Raw genomic sequence first — 18,241 nt, 5'->3', positions numbered from 1 at the left:
GTACAGTATTAACAGTTTGCAACTACCTGAACAGTCACTCACCAACTTGTCGGTGCTGCCACGTTGTGGATGTCAGTGGAGGTGACACAGACAAAATCCAGCTATAGCCGGTACGTCAGACGTGGAGAATATTTTCAAAAGCAGTTTGAGCAGAAATACTCTTTTATTTGGATCAACACCAGTTTTCATTAATAATTGTTAATTGTTGTGTGTGGGTTTAAATTTGAATTAAATTTAAAAAACAAATAAAAGCAACATTGATCAATTAACATTCATCAATTTAGTTTGAATCAATCTAATGTTGTAACAATAGTCTTTAGTTCATCACTTACTAGACTATAAGTAGTTATTTTTACAGTGCAGATGGAGACAGTAGATCCAACTCTGACTGATACAGTTAGACCAGTTAGGAAAAGACATCTTTGCAAGTAAAAAACAGGAGGCTGAACAGCTTAAATAGAGAATCTACAGCTTGAATGGAGAATTCATACTCAATACACAGTAAAGACACAAGTTTTCATGTGAAATCACACTGTGCATACAGCAGATTTATACACACACACACACACACACACACACACACACACACACACACACACACACACACACACACACACACACACGTATTTCTTGCACTTAACAATCATCAGTGGACACAGACAGCTGTATTTATTTCTTGTGTAAATAAGACAGAGCTTTCATCCTGTCGTGTGCAGGGTCAATGCACTGGATAGCAGAGTAGACAGGATGAATAACACAGTGCTGACCAGGGCAACATGGCCCCCGGAGTGGTACACCTGCCTTTCATTCACAGGCTGCACTGGTCTGTTCGTTTTGACCATTGGACTTCCATTAGCAAACTGAAGCTGGGAGAACGCAGTTAGCTGTAACAAGAAGATGAAATCACAATGATCAGGTGAAAATGTAGCCGTCACAGGGATAAGATGAAATATTAAAAAAAAAGCATGAATAAATTGCTTTAATTGCATTATATATTATGACAAGGATGAATCAGCAATGTAGCAACTTGCTTCATATGCATTTATGGATTCTGTTGTACGCTGCAGGTTTGGCTGCACCCTTCAACCGGCCTCTCTCAAAGAGAGTCCATGATTCAACACATCATTGTGTCCCTAAACTCAATAGCAGTTTTGTGTTTTATCTCTGCTGAGGATGTGCTTCTTCCTCTCTGTCTCCCTCTCTCTGTACCTTTTAAGCAAGTATCCCCAGCCTGTGAGCTGTATTTCTAATTTCCAGAGTGCAGTTAATGGCTCTTCCCACCTGCCCAGTGTTTTTCCTGCTTGTCGTTGTTGTTGTTTTTTTTGTTACCTGCTGTTCTTTTCTCTCTCCTGGAGGCTGCAGGCTGGAGATTGGAGGTTTCATCCTATAAGGGGAGTTTTCCTCCCCACTGTCTCTGAGTGCTGCTTAAGTGGGGTTGTCGGGATTTCTGTTTAATTCTATATAGTTTTATTCTGTGAGGTGCTGTGAGATGACTTTTGTTGTGATTTGGTTCTTAATTAACTGAATTGAATTCTGTTCTGATGACATTTTAACTGTTTTGAAGTATGTTACCATTTGAAAAATGTGCTGTAAAAGTATAGTGTTTTGCAGGCAATGGTCTCTGACAGGAGACATCTCCCAAATCTACAGACCAAAGAAAAGCCTGTTCATGAGGGCTTGTTTGACTTGACAAAAGGTGAACTTATCCTTTAAAGCTTCTGTAATCTATATATATCTATATGTTTCTAAATTAATGCTAACTTACTCACTGTCTGCTGGGTGTATCTACCGTTTGGTAACACAAAAAACTTTAGAATGTGATAATGTGTCTATGTTGTGTTAACAACATGTAATCTGCCCCTTGATGGTCAAACAGTCAGTAACTATTTCTGCATCTTACATCTAATGTCTTGTTTTTTTCCACTTGGGGGCAGCAGACACAAGTTGTAAATACCTACAACATTGGCATGCCATCACATCTGAGTCTGAAATAGTGAACTATTAGCTATGTGAATGAATATAATGTATTCCCTCTCTTTTTGCTCTGTTTTTGGTCTCTATCTCTTGAGGGGCATTCTGAGCTAGATGCCTCACTGTGTTCTCCAACTAGTCTCTGTGTCTGTTTGCTCTTTGATTCTGATGATCTGGATTATTTTCTATTAATTAATGATAAATAATTTATCATTAAATATTAAACATTTATTAAATAAATAAATTACTAACTTATTCCGCATATGACCTACCACTTCAGGTAGTCTTAATTGTAAACTTAAAATAAATGAGAGCGCCAACATTTACTAATCAAGTTTAATAATCTTCAAGTGTAGCACTGCAGTTGATGTAGGTCTAATTTCCTCCTGTGGCTGTGTGATGGGATATGGTGAAAATAAGTACCTGTTCCCTGCTGAGATGAATACGGTCTTCAAACAGACTCCAGACGACAGCTTCATCACAGTCAGGTGTAGTGAGGGAGCCATCATAGCGATAGTACTTGGTCATATTCTCTTGAGGAAGAATGAACATGTCCAGCGATACACCGCTCACTGTCGTGTTGACGGCTGGTTAAATAAGATATTAATCAGACAATTAAGTATGAAAGACTATTGTTGGACAACAAATAGGTCAAAGGTGACCTGATCATTTATTAATGGTGTGTAGGTGTTTTATGATGCTGTGTTATCTCAGAACAATGAACTTTAACCTATTACTGAACAATAAGCAGCACATTTAGGACTGAACACACAATGTGGCAGAAAGATTAGAAAGATTATCATTATAATTTCCTCTCTCCATGTACCAACAGATATTACTTACGGGCTAGTGTGATATTTTTCAGAGCATTTATGAGGGGATCAAATTTCTTATTTGCAGAATCTGATTCCTGGAATGAAAGAATAAAATGTTATTTATCAAGCTGAAATAACATTTGTGAATAATGTACTTTGAATGGTTTGCCTCATACTGCTGCTGGATGTTCAGACACGGGGGCTGTTTTTCACTGCACTGCTAGGTGAGGAAGAGCGCAGTCCCTGAAACCATTATAACCTACTGAGGCGTCTGAATGATGCATTGTGTGTCGTGACAATGGGACATTGCTTTGAAAAAACTTTCAAACAATAAAGTTTAGTGAAGGGTTTATGTCACTGTCCTAAACCTTCAGTACTTTTATGCAATAAAATACACTGGAATATAGACTTGGTTTCCAACACTAACCTATAAAGGTTTTATTTCTGTAATGCTGGATCTACAAAGATTTTAAGAGGGTTCTTGCCAAATAAAAACATTGTTTTATCAGTTATGACAACATCACAAATGTCTTTTCATAAGGTTACTTATAAACTGATGATTCCAGTAAATGCTTTTATTTTACACTCTTTGTGTTGTTGAACTATTTTTAGTCCAAAAAAATCTATGAATTTACTGAACCAAGTCCAAAACAGCAATTTTCTTATATGTTCTTAACAAGACATTCAAATATATTTTACCTCAAAGAAAAATCCAAGAACAGCCACACCTGCCTGGTCTGTTACAGCCTGAGATAAAGAGCTGTATTCTTCTTTTATGTGAACAATATGCATCTGCAGATGGCATAAAAAGTTGTGTTAGTTTTTGTAACTGTTAATGAATTTACTAAAGGTTTTCACTGAACACACGTCCCTCTCCGTGTTTCATACCTCCATTGGAAACTGTTCTCCATCGATCGTGTGTTCAGAGCCCGGCCCTCCTTCTTTGCCCCAGTGCAGGTGAAGCTGCATCGCCTTGTATGGTCCGGCCAGATTTCCTCCTTCGATCTTTATACTGGAGGGCAAATCCAGTTGAACTAGAAAAGTATATTGAAAAAATATGGTTTAAACAGTGTAGCATGGGACAATTGTATCTGGAGACAGCTCAAACCTGGAAGGTGGGCCCCTGGGCAGAGACATGTAAAAGCACCCCACCACACACACATACTCATTTTTTTGACAGGTCTGAAAGCCATAATTGGCTGTCACTCACAGCCAGCTCCAGGTGTGGTACTGTAAATGTTCCCAGGTTGTAAATATTTCTGAGATCCTTTTACAGGTCAGACGTTTTATCACAGACAGTTCATAAAGTGTGACTCCACCAACAGTGATAAATGCTAGATTGCTTTTGTTCAAGAATTCCGGGGGACCAATATGTACATAATTGATATACTGTACTGTGCTGTTTAACAAAATCTAGTGGCTGCAGTGAACATTTCAGCATTTTACTAATATTTAGTGCCTAAACCTGACCTCTTTGTGCCTAATCCCAACCAAATGGCTTTGTTTAAACAGTTGTCCTGCATTTTTGGACAGTTTAGGGTAAAAATAAATGTTACATTGCTATTTTGATGCCATTGTATGAGATGGCAGCTAACGTTTTGTTGTCTGATGTCAAAAAGGCTGCAGTTTCAAGAGATGTCTGGCTCCGTTCATGGGGGTGCTCTTACAGCAGATGCTCATATAGTTTGTATGAGTGGGTTGGGACAAATGACCTATATGGAGGACTTCTCAAGGTGCTTCTGGTTTGAACCGCTATCATTGCTCCTGTGAGGAGGCCTTCCAGGAGTTAATGACAACACAAAATGCTTGGTATAGACTAAATTCAATGGTCCCATGTGGGACTACTACTGATTTCTTTCTTTCTCAAAGGAGGCTGCATATGTCAAACTGGAATAATGGCCACTTAATGGAAAAGGGGGGCCTAAAGTTCCTCCTCTCAGCCATCTATGATACAATACTGGCATCCCTCCCCAGGCAGTTTAACTGCTGTTCACACTTTGACACATGTGACCCTAACCTAAGCTAACATACTATGGTGATTGTGTGAGACGATGACCTGACATATAACATCAGAGACCCTGAAGACATCAGTGATTTAACAACTCCACAGTGTTAAACAACCAGTAAACTGTCAAAAAGAACTGAAGAACTATTTCAGGTGAACAACATCTGGCAAATCCAGGTAAAGTAAAACATCTGGATTTTGCTGAGTTAAAGGCCTTACAGCCACTTAATGTTAGTCCAGCTCATTTCTGTCACTCAGACACTAGCACATGGACTCATTGTCTTCTTTTGCATTAAAAACACCAGTTATCACAAAGACTCACCAGTGTGCCCGTTGTTTATGAGAGTACCATGAAAAGTCTCTTGATATCCAATGAATTGAAAAGGAGTAAGATGTTCATCTGGCAGGACTTTCTTCGTAACAATATTGATAGGAGACTGAGCTTGGGCATTGCAGTGATGAGAAACATCTCCCCATGCCTCTGGACCTTTGAAGGCAAGAGTATGAAAAAGTAACTGTGATAGTACATGTTGCCTTTTTTTAACTAAATGGTAAATGGCTTGTCTTTAGGTTTACCTTTGCAGGTGTGATTGCACGTAACTTGGGACTGGTAGCACCATTCTACAACAGGTTTAACAATTACATACAATTTAGTAGAAAGTAAAACACAGCTTAAACAAATGCAAGCATGCAGCTGAGAATTATTTCTCTCCAGGGCGAATTATGAGAAACAACCATTTGAAAAGTCTTCTTTTTAAGCCCAAACACTTTTTCCATCAATCAAATCATACTCAAAATTATGCAACTTAATCAGAAACAAAAAAACTTCAGTCTATATGGTTTTCAGAATATATTTTTCAATTTTTAGTTGTTTTTAGTTTTTACCCCTTAGAGATCATACCTGCCCCTGAGGCAATCTTCATGGAGGATGCGAACAAAATCAAAGCAGGTCCCAGTAGCATTGTGATTGTGCCGTATCTATTCAACTCTGCAGCACTGAACGCTTTGGAAGATGATTCCAGTCACAGAGTTTAACCAGGTTCGATGTCCCTGATATAAGACAGGTAGGTCCTCCTTGCAATGCCGCCCACATTGCATGCTTTGGTTTTATGACTTGTGATTTCTGCAACAAAGCAAACATTCATATCTGAAGGAAGATAATGAATGGACCCTTACTCACAATGTTTGTCAGCATCATCCGGTAACTCTAAGCAGAGTTATCTGAAAATGGCAATAATTGAACAGCTAATACTCCTATAACATTCTGCACTCAGGACTGTAGTGGAGTAGTTTTATAGGGTGGTATTGCTGCTTTGACCTTTTAACACATCACTTTAATTTAAAGTCTAAATAATGTATAAACCGTGTAGGAATTATAATCCAACCTTAAAAGTAATTCAACAGTTGGCTGCTCAGCTGTTTCGTGGCCAAGTGTGTTATTCCCTCTTCAGTTCATTTAGAAGTAAGCAGATAAAAGGTCTGGAGTTGATGTCAAGTGGATAATTTGCATTTGGAATCTGTTGTTGTCAGTTCAAAGTCCAAAGAGATGTCTGTGGCCACAAGTGAAGCAAGTCATCATTAGACTGAAAAACTAAATCAAGTCCATTCAGAGACATAGTAAAAACTTTAGGTGTGGCCAAATCCACAAGGAGCTGAGGAATATTTAACAGCACTGGAGCAAAAAAAAAAAAAAAAAAAAAAAAAAAATACTGTGGTGGATGTCATGATCTCATTCTGTCTATTCTCAGTTTTATTGTTTCCTGTCATTTATTACATTCAGTATTTACCCAGCCTCATTTGTCTGCCATGCACTAACAATCTTGTCATTCCAGACTCTGTCCTGTCTTTCTCACGCATCACTGTAACCTTTCCACTAGCTAACCTGACCACTTCTCTCACCTGTGCCCTAAATGTCTTCCTTTGCACACATCTTATACCAGCATATAACTCCTACTGTGCTGCGTGTCCTTGCCATCGCCCTGCAGACGTCCTTATCTGCCTGTTCCACTGTGTATTGATCCTCTGCATACCTTTTTGGATTCTGCTCTTCATCTATTCAGACTTTATTACTGTGTTTGACTGATGTTGACTACTATGCCTATGCTTTCCCACAACTGTTTATTTCACCAAATCGACAGAAAAAGGTAAACCTTAACTATGAATTCCTGGTTAATTAAAAAAACAAAACATTTACAACCATTGTTTAGATTGAGAATGATCTCCAGACGGTGGCTACATCCTGTACATTTGTGTAAAAATCACCAATCAAGAGTAGTACATACAAAACATTAACCACCATTCAGCCTAAAAACAGGAAGGCCAGTATGTCGAAGGTTATAAAAACTTGTACACTTCTGGACAAAGCAATTAGGACAGATGAGACAAAAATGATAATAAGAGTAAAGACTGGAGAACACTATCTGAGCCGGTAATCATGGTGGAAGTGGGTTCCTCAGGGACTATTATCACACGTGTTTTGGATGTTATCAGCCCATTTAAAGGCTATCAGTTAGGGCCCTACTCCACCTACTAATCAGCTCTATAGGTCATGGTTACAGTAACAAACACTGAGCAAAAACATATGCAGTGGAGGGAAAAAGTAAGTGAATTATTTCTGATATTCACCATTCACCAACCATTAAGCATGCAAAGTGATGACGGTGAAAAACTAAGTGGAACAAGGCTGGTTGAACCGCATTTGGCGGCAAGTAAGCACTTCCTGTAGCTGCGGCTTAGACCTGCACAATGTTCAGGAGAGGTTTTGAACCTCACAGCTTCAGCTCTGACAACATTCTCAGTACGTGTGGTGTGAATGTCTCTCTTCGTGTCATTCTACAGCATCTCTGTTGGGTGGAGGTCTGGGCTCTGACTGGGCCATTGCAAAAAGTGGCAAATTTACTTAACTGCTGTTCATGGTCATTATAATACATCGATATACTTGGGATTTCATTTTTCCTTACACCATGACAAACTGTCCAGGTCCACAGGTTTAAGTAGCCCAAAATCAGGATGCTCCCTCCACCATACATGACTGCTGGAATGATGTTTTCATATTGGTTCCCAGTACTCGTTTTAAAATTTGAAAACCTGTGGTTCAAAAACAAGCAAATGATTAAAGTTTGTGTAAAGGATTTGTTAGGGCTGAACTATTTTTATATTTTCAGAATTATGTGGATTTTTTTTAGAATGTTTAACTTCACTTTTTTTTCTGTACAGTGCTTCTGTGATAATGTGAATCCAGAAAGTTGTAATACTGTCCAATTCCTCCAATCATAAATTCACTAGACCCACAAAACTCATTCTTTACTCTTCTGTAAATATGACCTCTTCCTATCAAGCTATTATCACAAATATATTTATGGAGTATGAAGGTAATTTATGATCACAGTTCATATACTGTCCTGATTGAATGAAATGAGCAGATATTATATCACTTTGAATATTGTTTTGTTGACATTTTTAAATGACTTTATGTCAAAGTTATCGTGTTAAGCTGTTGACTGGTGGGAGCAAAGACAGTTTCAACATGTACTTATTATAGTCATATAAAAGCCAATACATCAGCAAAAAAGAACATTACCTAGGGAGGCAATAAGTCATTTTTCTTTGGTGTGTTATAAAACAGTCAAAATACTTCATCTCGTGGTTCAAACATCACTCTCTGGTACACTCATGGTAGCACCTTCTCTACAGTATAATATATATTTTAATATAACAATTTAAAATAATATATATTATTTTAAAAATAGTTTTTTAGGTCAGAGGAAATTGCACATTTTTATCAGTTTCTTCATCTGCATTGTTTGTCTTGAGAGTTATGAACAATACATTCAACCAATACATTCAAGAAGCATGTCTGCAGGCCATGCTGTGGTCTACTTAGTCATATTAATGACTAAGTAGACCACAGCACTTTGCAACTTTACTGTAAATGCAAATGAAGTGAAATGAAATAAAGTTTTTAGGACTGTTTCCTTTTTGGGAATCTGAAAAATATAATATTGTAGTTTTGTGTTCATGACAAAATGCTAACGAAATTCCACTAAGAGTCAGAATCCTGTCCAGCACTGAAGCATTTGAACATTAACTGTAGTGAAAGTATGTGAACCTTTTGGAAATTCATGGTTTTCCACATTCATTTGTCATAAAACGTGATCTGATCTTCATCTAAGTCAAGAGTATTAACAGATATGATGTGTCTAAAGTAATAACACAAAAACATCTGGTCTTTCACGACTTTATTGAGAACAACCATAAAACTTTCACAGTGCGAGTGAAAAAAACATTAAAACTTTTTGAGTTTGCTCCACACAGAAGAATATACTTATGTGAGCTTTTATAAGATCTAAGATCAATAATTAAATCACAATAAAGCTGGAAAAGGTTACAAAGTGATTTCAAAGACTTTCACCAGTCTACAGTGGAGACACTTTAAACCAGTCAGAGGCTGGTCACATTTACTTTAATATCATCATACTGGTACCTGCAGAGCTGGGTGGAGTGTAGACGGGTGTAGTGATGCAGGAAGCAGCAGCTTTATGGCCAAAAGTAGCATATTGTAGTTTTAATTGATACCATTTATATAGATGTTCCTGGGGAGTGTTGCAGCTGTTCCCAAGTATGAGGACTTAATCATAAGGAGGCAAATTTTAATTTTTAAAAAGGCAGACAGATATGGGTTTAGTAGCCCAAAGACTGCTAAAACTGTGCTTCAGGATTTCTTTAAGAACTTAGCCTGTCTCTATTTTACTGCATTCATCCCTCAGCGTGCCTCATCATAAAATGTTACTGAGGAGATCTGCAGAGAGTTGTCTGGACGTCATGTTTTGGTTTCCGTCAGGACAGGGAATGAAAATTGTGAAAATGTTATGCACATGTGTGTGTCTGTCCAATATGTCCAACAGGTCCCCTTTGCCACAGGTGGACACCAGACAAGCAGAATGAGCAGCAGGACCTACCTGTGTGTGTACATTCACACACCAGTATAATTCATGTCCAATCCATTTCATCTAACTTGTCCCAATTTGTACTATCACTGTGAAGTGTGCATTTCCCCGTTGCCGTGAATGCAGCACGACGTAAACGGAAGAGAACCATTCCCATTCTGCTACGTTCACGAGTGTCCGACTTCAGGGCTCCGGCTCGGCTCTGGTGCCAGTGTCGGTGCTGATCTCCCGAAACAGGAACTTCTCGGAGTATTGCCAGATGTAATGGAAACCTGGAGGGACAGAGTGGTGGACTGAGCCAGGGACAGCGACAAATTACAGGTTTGATCTGAAGTTCAAAGGCGGCGTTAGCCAGCGTTTGCTAGTTTCTGTACTTTGGGGAATAAAAACTATAGTTAGCCAAAGCAAAACCAGTTCTAACGGAGAGCTATTCACATTTTAAATATCAGTAGAAGTTTGAGTAGAGATAAATAAGATAAGATAATACAAATCAAATAATTTGGGTGCATTCTGAACAATATTTCAACGCCAGCTGTCAATGGTGGGGGCGACATTTAGTACTTATTTAATCACTAATGTGAAGTAACGTTACAATTACTTCACCTCGAAGTATTTTCTATCCTTGATGTCTCCTTACGTTACTTGTAAATTGCCGTTACTTCGCTAACGTTACTGTTTCGACAGAGCTTTAGTTACATTTGCTCATCAAGAAGCATGAGCAGGTGGACAGGTGGTGGATATTCCCTGTGAAGCTGTCTTTGAACTCATCATCCTGACAGTGATGAGAATAAACCTGCTGCTGAGTGGTTTACAGCTGAAAACCAACCCGTTTATAAATAAAGGAAACATTAACCTTTACGAGAAAAGAAGAAGTGCTATTCCACTGCAAAGATATTTATTTTCACTGTTCCTTGTTTGTTTGTCATAAACCTGTGAAAAATCTCCATCATGTGTTCACACATTAAAAACAAACACACACACACACACATACTGTAGTGGTTTTACCATCACAAGGACAAAGAGAAGAATTAAATCTTTACACAGAAGAAGTTGAAACCAGAACAAAGGCTCAATAATAGTTAATAATTGCCTTAGTGAAAAATACGAATAATAAGATTCTGTTCATGTTCTCTGGCATCAAAGAGCAACACAAAGTGGATGTGTGCATCACAACGCTGGCTTCACTCATCCAGATCAAGAAGTGGCAAAACCAGTGGCTGGAAGAACATGCTGGATGTACATTTACATATAGTCATTTGGCAGACGCTTTTATCCAAAGTGACTTACAAGGGTAGGCGTAAGGAGGTCTTACCTAAGGACCCCTACTGGAGGTGGGCCACAGCTGGGATTCAAACATGAGACTGTGGTTCTTACCCCTACACTAACCAGCCGAGCGTAGAGCTCAGGAGCGTAGTGTTTCTATTGTAGGAATTGTGTTGCATTGAATTGTGCTGTTCATGATCACTGTACATGTCATTTAGCAAATGCTTGAGCAGACTAGAATTTCCTGATCCAGAACAGTCTGCCAATCACTGATCCGTTTTTCTGCACATCCCTGAGATCACAGCGTGTTGGTATTTGTGTGTTTTTATGTGTATGATAACAGAATATCTTGTGTGTTAATGCAGTACTTTTTCATCCAAGATGCAGAGTCCAGGACCATCAAGTCCATTTTTATTACATGGACTTTGTATAGTGTAACAAGCAAATAGTTCCTAATCATACAATCAAAGTGTATATTATACTGTACACTCATTCATGTTGATAAATCAGGCCAACACATTTAAGATTAACTGATGATGAAACAGAGCTAATTAAACAGTTTGAAGTGTTACATATTAGACACAGTAGTAGTAACATAGTTAATATGTGCTGACAATTATGTTCTTGATAGAATAAGAATCTCCCGAAGCTCAAAATAAGGTGTTCAAATGAACCTGTTTCTCATGACAATCTGAAACCTAAAGTCGTTCTGTTAACTAAATAATAATAATAATAAAATAATTGACTAAATATAATTGACAATACTCCCAACCCACATACTTGAACTTGGACTGTTTCAGTCCCTGCATGGGTTTTGTCCAGGTACTCTGGTTTCTCCCCACAATCCAAAGACAGAAGAAATATTTGACAAAAAATAATGTTCCAAGAATAACCTGACAAAAAATGTCAATGTTTTGATTCAATTAACCAAAATAATTAGCAAATGTGGAAATGATTTGTGAAATAGTAAACTTTACAGAAACAAGTCATAAAAACTACTTTTACGATTGATTATTTGATAAATAGAAGTATTGGAGTATTAGACCTAATTGCGTTTTTAATGGGTCCCTGATTGGTCTAATGTGTCTTTCAGTGTACAGACAATTTATTTTGGGGATTTTTCAGACTTCACTTTTTCAGACTTGTAGATTTTACTACTTGGTTATTGTTTGATTGGTGAATGCTGGAGTTGACTTGTTAACAGTTCCTACAACTCCAACTGTTCATCTTTTGTTACAGCATGTCAGGACCTTGTATTGTTCCGTTTCCACTAAGTATGCTGTGACGGAGACAAGAACTGTGTGAAGACTCATGTCAGAGCCACTGTAGGGTTCACTGTTTGTCTGATGCCCTAAAAGCACAGTTTGAACAGTCTTGTTTTTTTGTTTTTTTCCTGAATTTTTTGCTCAATTCCAAAATTAAGCTTCATTTTAGGTCCAGATCAGATTAATTTAATTACTTACATCATTACAGAAGTATAGTTATTGATAATTGGCTACTGTGTTATAATTCTTTAGGCAGTATAAGGTAAACCGTGTGTGGTGAGGCTGCAGAATAATACAAAAAAGAATTACTAAAAGGCAGTGGCTCTATAACATACAGTCTCCAAAACACACTAAATAAACATACAGAGTACCTTTACCTTTGGCAGCAATAACCTCAAACAGGCTGCATTAGACCTGCACAATGTCTAGAAGAGGTTTTGGACCATTTTTCCTCACAGATCTGCTTTAGCTCAGATTTATTCTTAGGACGTGTGGTGTGAACGTCTCTCTTCATGTCATTCCACAGCATCTCTGTTGGGTTGAGATCTGGACTCTCCAAAAGTGTCTCTGTGATAGATTTACTTCATTCAGCTTCTTCTGAGCTTCAGCTTGCAGGCAGACACCCTGACATTATTCTATAGGATGCCTACATCTACATAAACTCAGGACAGCAAAGCAGACCCAAATCATGGTGCCTCCTCCACCATATTTCACTGTCAGGATGATGTTTTCATGTTGGTTTGTGGTTCTTTTTTTACCATCAGTACAGTTTTCTGTGCTGTTTTGTTTGACTAGATTCATCTTTACTTGAGGCAATGGGGTCATTCACATTTGTATTCTTAGCACTATGGTTTTTAATTTCATATGATCCGTTCTTTTTCAGTTCTTTTCCATTTGCCCTTTGTATTTCACATGGCCCAGCTGCTTTACAGGTATGATCCTGAAAAAGCTGCTGCTATAGTCTCTGACATCAAGGTGCATACAGCAAATTATTCGTACATTCATCAGTAGTATTGCTGATGTGATTGCTAGTATACAAATGTAGCTGAACCATAAAAATTCTTCCAGCCTTTGCAAGCAATAGATGTTGCAAATGCAGTTACATACGTCCTGAGTGCAGGTATTTATTTATTTTTTTTACATTCTTATCTGTACTGACTTATCACATGTGTCTTTGACCTTGGCTCGTTCAGCATTGAAATGAGGTGACCTCTTTTTTTTTTCAGATTGGAGACTTTCAAAAGCGACCTGTGGCTCAAGTGTCGTAATACTGCGCCATGTGATGACTGATAATAGAATACTGACACGTGCTTCGTCAGTATCTAATTGATTTATTACATTTGTGAAACCCATTACTTTATGTGATGATGGAATAACTTCCAGCTCAGGAAGTTTGTATTGTAATTTTTCACTATCAGCATGAAATGTCTGTCACATTTGTTCCACATTATTATTTTATTACTATTCTGAAGACAAGTAGCACTATAAATGACAAAATGCACAATTATTAATGGCAAACACCAGGTAATAAATATTTGATTTTACAGGAGGTATATTTATTAATCAGCAAATAGAACAATATCTTTATTGAGTGCAAAGAGTAATTATGTATGCAGAAAACAATACAACATCAAACGCATACAACGTATACAAGAAAGAAAAAATCTAAACATGCAAGTAGTAAAAAGAGTTTATTATTGATATGTCAATAGTTCACATGAAAAAATGCTGATGTGATTTTATCACTTGAAACACACCACCACCTGGCCAGACACATAACATTTATTTTCCAGTTGAGGTGGAATCTGAAACCACATTGAAAAGAAGATTATTTACCACTTAGTGGAGTGACAGGACCTGAAGAGGGAGAGGGGTTACTATGGAATGAAAGCTGAGGAACAACTTAAAGACTGGTCGATAATTATTAAAAGACTGGGTCATCACATGGTTTCTTATTAACAAACCTCTATGTAGGAAATTTTTAAGTAAAGGTTTAGCCATAGTTATTTTAAAGCTTGTCATATTTAAGTAATATATTACCAATATTCAGTTGGTAATATATGTTCATCTCAAGATGATAACTAAAGAATCAGTGATGCTCACAGTAGGTTTAATCACCAACACCATCATAGGTAATGATTCAACTCATATAATCTTCCATTTTAAGACAGGTAAGACTGGTTCCAGTCAGCTGGTCACGCAGAAGAAACAGGAACTGAGGTGATTTTGTTCCCACTATCTATTTTGATGCAAATCCTGCACCATAAAGGTCAAAGAGCAAAGAGATGGTTGCTTTTGAGTGTGTTTTGGCTACAGTGTCAAAAATAAATCTAGGATTACATTAAGTTATGTTATATAGGATTATGTAAGAGTTTCTGTTTCGTTTTGTTTGTTTTTTTGTGAGAGGTTCTAGGTAATTTGGGGGAAACACGGTATTTATAGTTGTAGACAATATCTGCATTAGGATGAAGGCAGTCTGTTTGCAGCAGACATGATGCCCTCTGCACAGCAGTATTACTGCTGCTGCCATGCTTGTACATCATATCTACAAATGTTTACCGCTGCACACAGACAGTTACGTTCTGTGGTTATAAGATTATCTCTCCCGTGGAAAAGGAACTTCCTTCCATGGTGGTACTGTGCAAATGTCAGGTCACACACTGGGTCAAGTGTACTGATTGTTTTTGATTTAGTGCTGTATCTTCTCAGTGCTCTATCTTATCGACATGACAAACTCTTTCTACCAGACCATGCCCATTTTTATGTTTACTGATGTTGATGATACTGGGGGTGCGTCTTGGGCGGGGCCCTCACCTGCTGCCATTCAGGTACTTTATGATTTAGGTTAGGTGAGGTGTGGTCTCTTTTACACTGCACAGCACACTGTCTCCTCATTTGTCCACCTGTCTTTTTTATAGCTTTTGTTTTGAGTATTTTGTCATAAAAATTCCCGAACAAGAAACACGGAATTGAAGCTGGTGGTCTGACAAAACAAGCACAAGCACCGTTGAAAACAGTGATGTGAAGATACATGTCAGAGATTTTATTCATATGTAAAAAGAGTCCTCGGAGAAGGTAATCTCCACACCGTCCCTGTGCCTTTCATCTGGGACATGCAACACAATATTTAGTGACTCTTAGTTGACTCTAGGTGTGAATGTGATCATATATGACTGTCTGTCTCTGCATGTCAGCCCTGTGATAGACCATAATATGTCCAGGGTGTACCTGGCAGTATAGGTAATGGATAGATGGTAATAGTAATTATTTCACATGTAGAGACACGTTGCATATGCAGTGACAAGATAAAAATGGTAGGTATACTTTCAGCTTATTCTTATATTATAAAAGTCTGTTTTCATTTCATGTTGCCATTTATTTCCCAGTGACCTTTTCATAAAGTTGTGTTTGTGATTGTGACGTAAATATTTTAAGCTGGTTACGATATAAATAATCAGATCACATCAACTGGCTCGTTGGTCTAGGGGTATGATTCTCGCTTCGGGTGTGAGAGGTCCCGGGTTCAAATCCCGGACGAGCCCTCGTTTGGTAGCAGCAGCTCAGGTGGTAGAGCAGTCACCTACAAACCCTGAGGTTTGATTCCTGGCTACTTGTTGAAGTGTTCCCTGGACAAGACTCTAAAACCCCATAGTAGCACCACAATTTCTCCAAGTGGGTCAATAATTAAAATATTTTCATTGTCTACATTTATCTAATATTGAACATTTTTAAAGTGCTTCATAGTTGCTTGCTAACAAGCTCATATCTTTAAACACCACTTTGCAATTCAAATTTAAATGGACTTGGAGAAATAGAACTTTAAAACAGAGCAGTGATTAAAAGTAAGTCATGTCGTAAATACATACAGCAGCATATTTCAGGAGCAAACGTTCTCCATATGTTTGTATGCAAAAGTTACCAATTAACAACTGTATCTGACATTGTCATTCTGAAATGCTGTGGAGTAGAAATATTCAGGACATAGCTATTTGCCCAGCTATTTGCATGCAGACGTGGATTAACGCTGGGCACAACAACCTGAGCAGGATTAAATTATGAGGTGGTGGACGCTCATGACAGAGTGTTCAGATGCAGTACTGATGTACAAGGTACTGTAAAAAAGATCCTGCTGTGTAAGTATCACCAGCTTAATGCAGTTTAGGCAAGAAAGTAAAACAACAACAAAAAGCCTCGACTTCAAATGTAGTATGGCCTTAATAGAAAAGTAGAATTGTACTGTTATTTGTCCCTCATGTTTTACTCTGTGGAGACCTTCAGGTTGGAACGTCAGTCTCCCAAACACAAACATGATTTCTAAATTTCTGCTGAACCTATGGGTTCTGTCTGGTTCTGCTGGAGTCAGTTCAGGTATCCACTCTCTGTGCTTATGTGGCCCCTAATCATGTTTCAGGTGTTTTGAGCTGTTATCACTCTCAACACAAAGATATTTTAAAGTACCTATCTGAATATAAAGCCATTAAAATAACAGTTATGCTGCATACACATCAATACATCGGAAGTAACCATCTGTTAATGTTGATAAAACTTATATAGCAACAGCAGTTACAGGAGAGGAAGCCTTATTGCTGAGGCCACACTGTGCTGACAGTAGGTACAGCCTCATGCAGCTGCCAGCATAGATGTAAGCTCCTCTAACCCAAACCCTTTCTAATATTAAAAACAATGGGAATGATATACTAAATTAACAACATGGTTCATTTTCAGTAGCATGGACACAATGATAAATAGGTATATGTTAAATGTAAAATATTATCTAGTCATACTGTATCTAAGCCTACTAGTAGATAAAGCTCAGCAGGGTTAATACAAACAGAAGAACTGGCAGCTGCTATTTTAGTGAGTAACAGAAAACGGATGAGGTCCCACTGAACTGCTTTCGTCTCTTTCTGTCTTTCTGCCTGAAGTTCCTGTTCCATTTCCAGTCCAGAGGAAACCCAACACTGCCAACCACCACCCACCATCCCTCTGATGTTAATGAGCATGATTTTACACAGGCCCTACATTTGCATACCAGAAAGTTGGTAGCACTGTGAAATGAGAAATGCCAGCCTGCAGATCTGTACATCGAAAAAGAACATGCCATAGAAATATAGGTGGATAGATAGAGAAACTTCAGCCTTGTTGTTCTAATAAATACCATATACAAATTTGAATACTTCATCACTCTGTGGAAAGGCTTTAGGATTTAGCTACTGTTGCAGTAATTTACTCCTACTCAGTAAGTTAAAGCACTAGTGAACTTATTACAGTTCTCCTTTGTGCAGGCCACTCAGGATCTTCCACATTAAAGTAGAAAAAACACTACTCTTTATGAATTCACAAACAGTAACAGGCATAAGTAACTGTGTGATACGTGACTACTAATATTTGCAGACTACAGATGTGAAATCATTTAGTCGTTCTCAGGAAGAACAGAAAGAGTAGAAGAAAACAGAAGGCTATACTGTGCAGCAAAGAATATGTCTTTTCTTCTTTCTGATCCTATTCATTATCTCACAACCTTTTCAATTCATCTCACGACCCCGTGGGGAAGTCCCAAAACTACATAAGTGGGTTCACTGGGAAAGTCAAGCCTTTGCTTGTGTGAACCTAAGAAAAGGATATTGTACTTTTTCAATTTTAAGAAGAAATATTAAGCAGCTAGCAGTCGTGATGGTTGCTCCTCATTGTGTTAAATGTACATTGACTATGCATGACAATGTGTATTTACTCAATTTAAAATGTAACTTCTCATGATGAATGTGCACATGGTTCTCCACATGGAGGAACACTGTCTTTCTTTTTATGCTTTTATAAAATCTGATTTGGACAGAATAAAGTAACAAACATGAACTACCAACAAAGACACACTGTTAGTCTTTAATTTCCTACTTCATTGAAAGTTTGTACAGTATGTGGAAGCACCCAACCAATAATAGTAGGTACAATTAGTTGGCATATTCTCACGTCACAAAC

The 18,241-nt window shown here is 37.9% G+C and overlaps 1 protein-coding gene and 1 non-coding gene across 2 annotated transcripts; one reads left to right on the top strand and one right to left on the bottom strand.

Annotated features, from left to right (window-relative positions):
• Window positions 1-698: 698 nt before the first annotated feature.
• Window positions 699-5,753, bottom strand: ca4b (carbonic anhydrase IV b). Its single transcript, XM_026364854.1, has 8 exons — window positions 5,693-5,753; window positions 5,368-5,412; window positions 5,114-5,278; window positions 3,675-3,820; window positions 3,486-3,578; window positions 2,815-2,881; window positions 2,395-2,558; window positions 699-884 (listed from the first exon to the last, which is right to left on the bottom strand). The coding sequence occupies exons 1-8, from the start codon at window positions 5,751-5,753 to the stop codon at window positions 699-701; spliced, it is 927 nt and encodes a 308-aa protein (XP_026220639.1).
• Window positions 5,754-15,735: 9,982 nt separating this feature from the next.
• trnap-cgg lies at window positions 15,736-15,807 on the top strand. The gene has a single exon. It is a non-coding gene; the product is annotated as a tRNA-Pro (tRNA).
• Window positions 15,808-18,241: the final 2,434 nt, after the last annotated feature.

Source organism: Anabas testudineus, chromosome 13, assembly GCF_900324465.2.
Source record: "Anabas testudineus chromosome 13, fAnaTes1.2, whole genome shotgun sequence".
NCBI classification, from domain to species: Eukaryota; Metazoa; Chordata; class Actinopteri; order Anabantiformes; family Anabantidae; genus Anabas; species Anabas testudineus.
The sequence above is the reverse complement of the archived record's forward strand: the minus strand, read 5'-3'. Positions and strand labels throughout refer to the sequence as shown.

Excerpts from the sequence above, each read along its gene's own strand:
- ca4b (XM_026364854.1), bottom strand. The coding sequence starts at position 5,753 with ATGCTACTGGGACCTGCTTTGATTTTGTTCGCATCCTCCATGAAGATT. Across the intron at positions 5,279-5,367 it reads GTGCAATCACACCTGCAAAG|GTCCAGAGGCATGGGGAGAT; the intron begins GTAAACCTAAAG and ends TTGCCTTCAAAG. Across the intron at positions 885-2,394 it reads TTCATCTCAGCAGGGAACAG|CTAACTGCGTTCTCCCAGCT; the intron begins GTACTTATTTTC and ends TTCTTGTTACAG.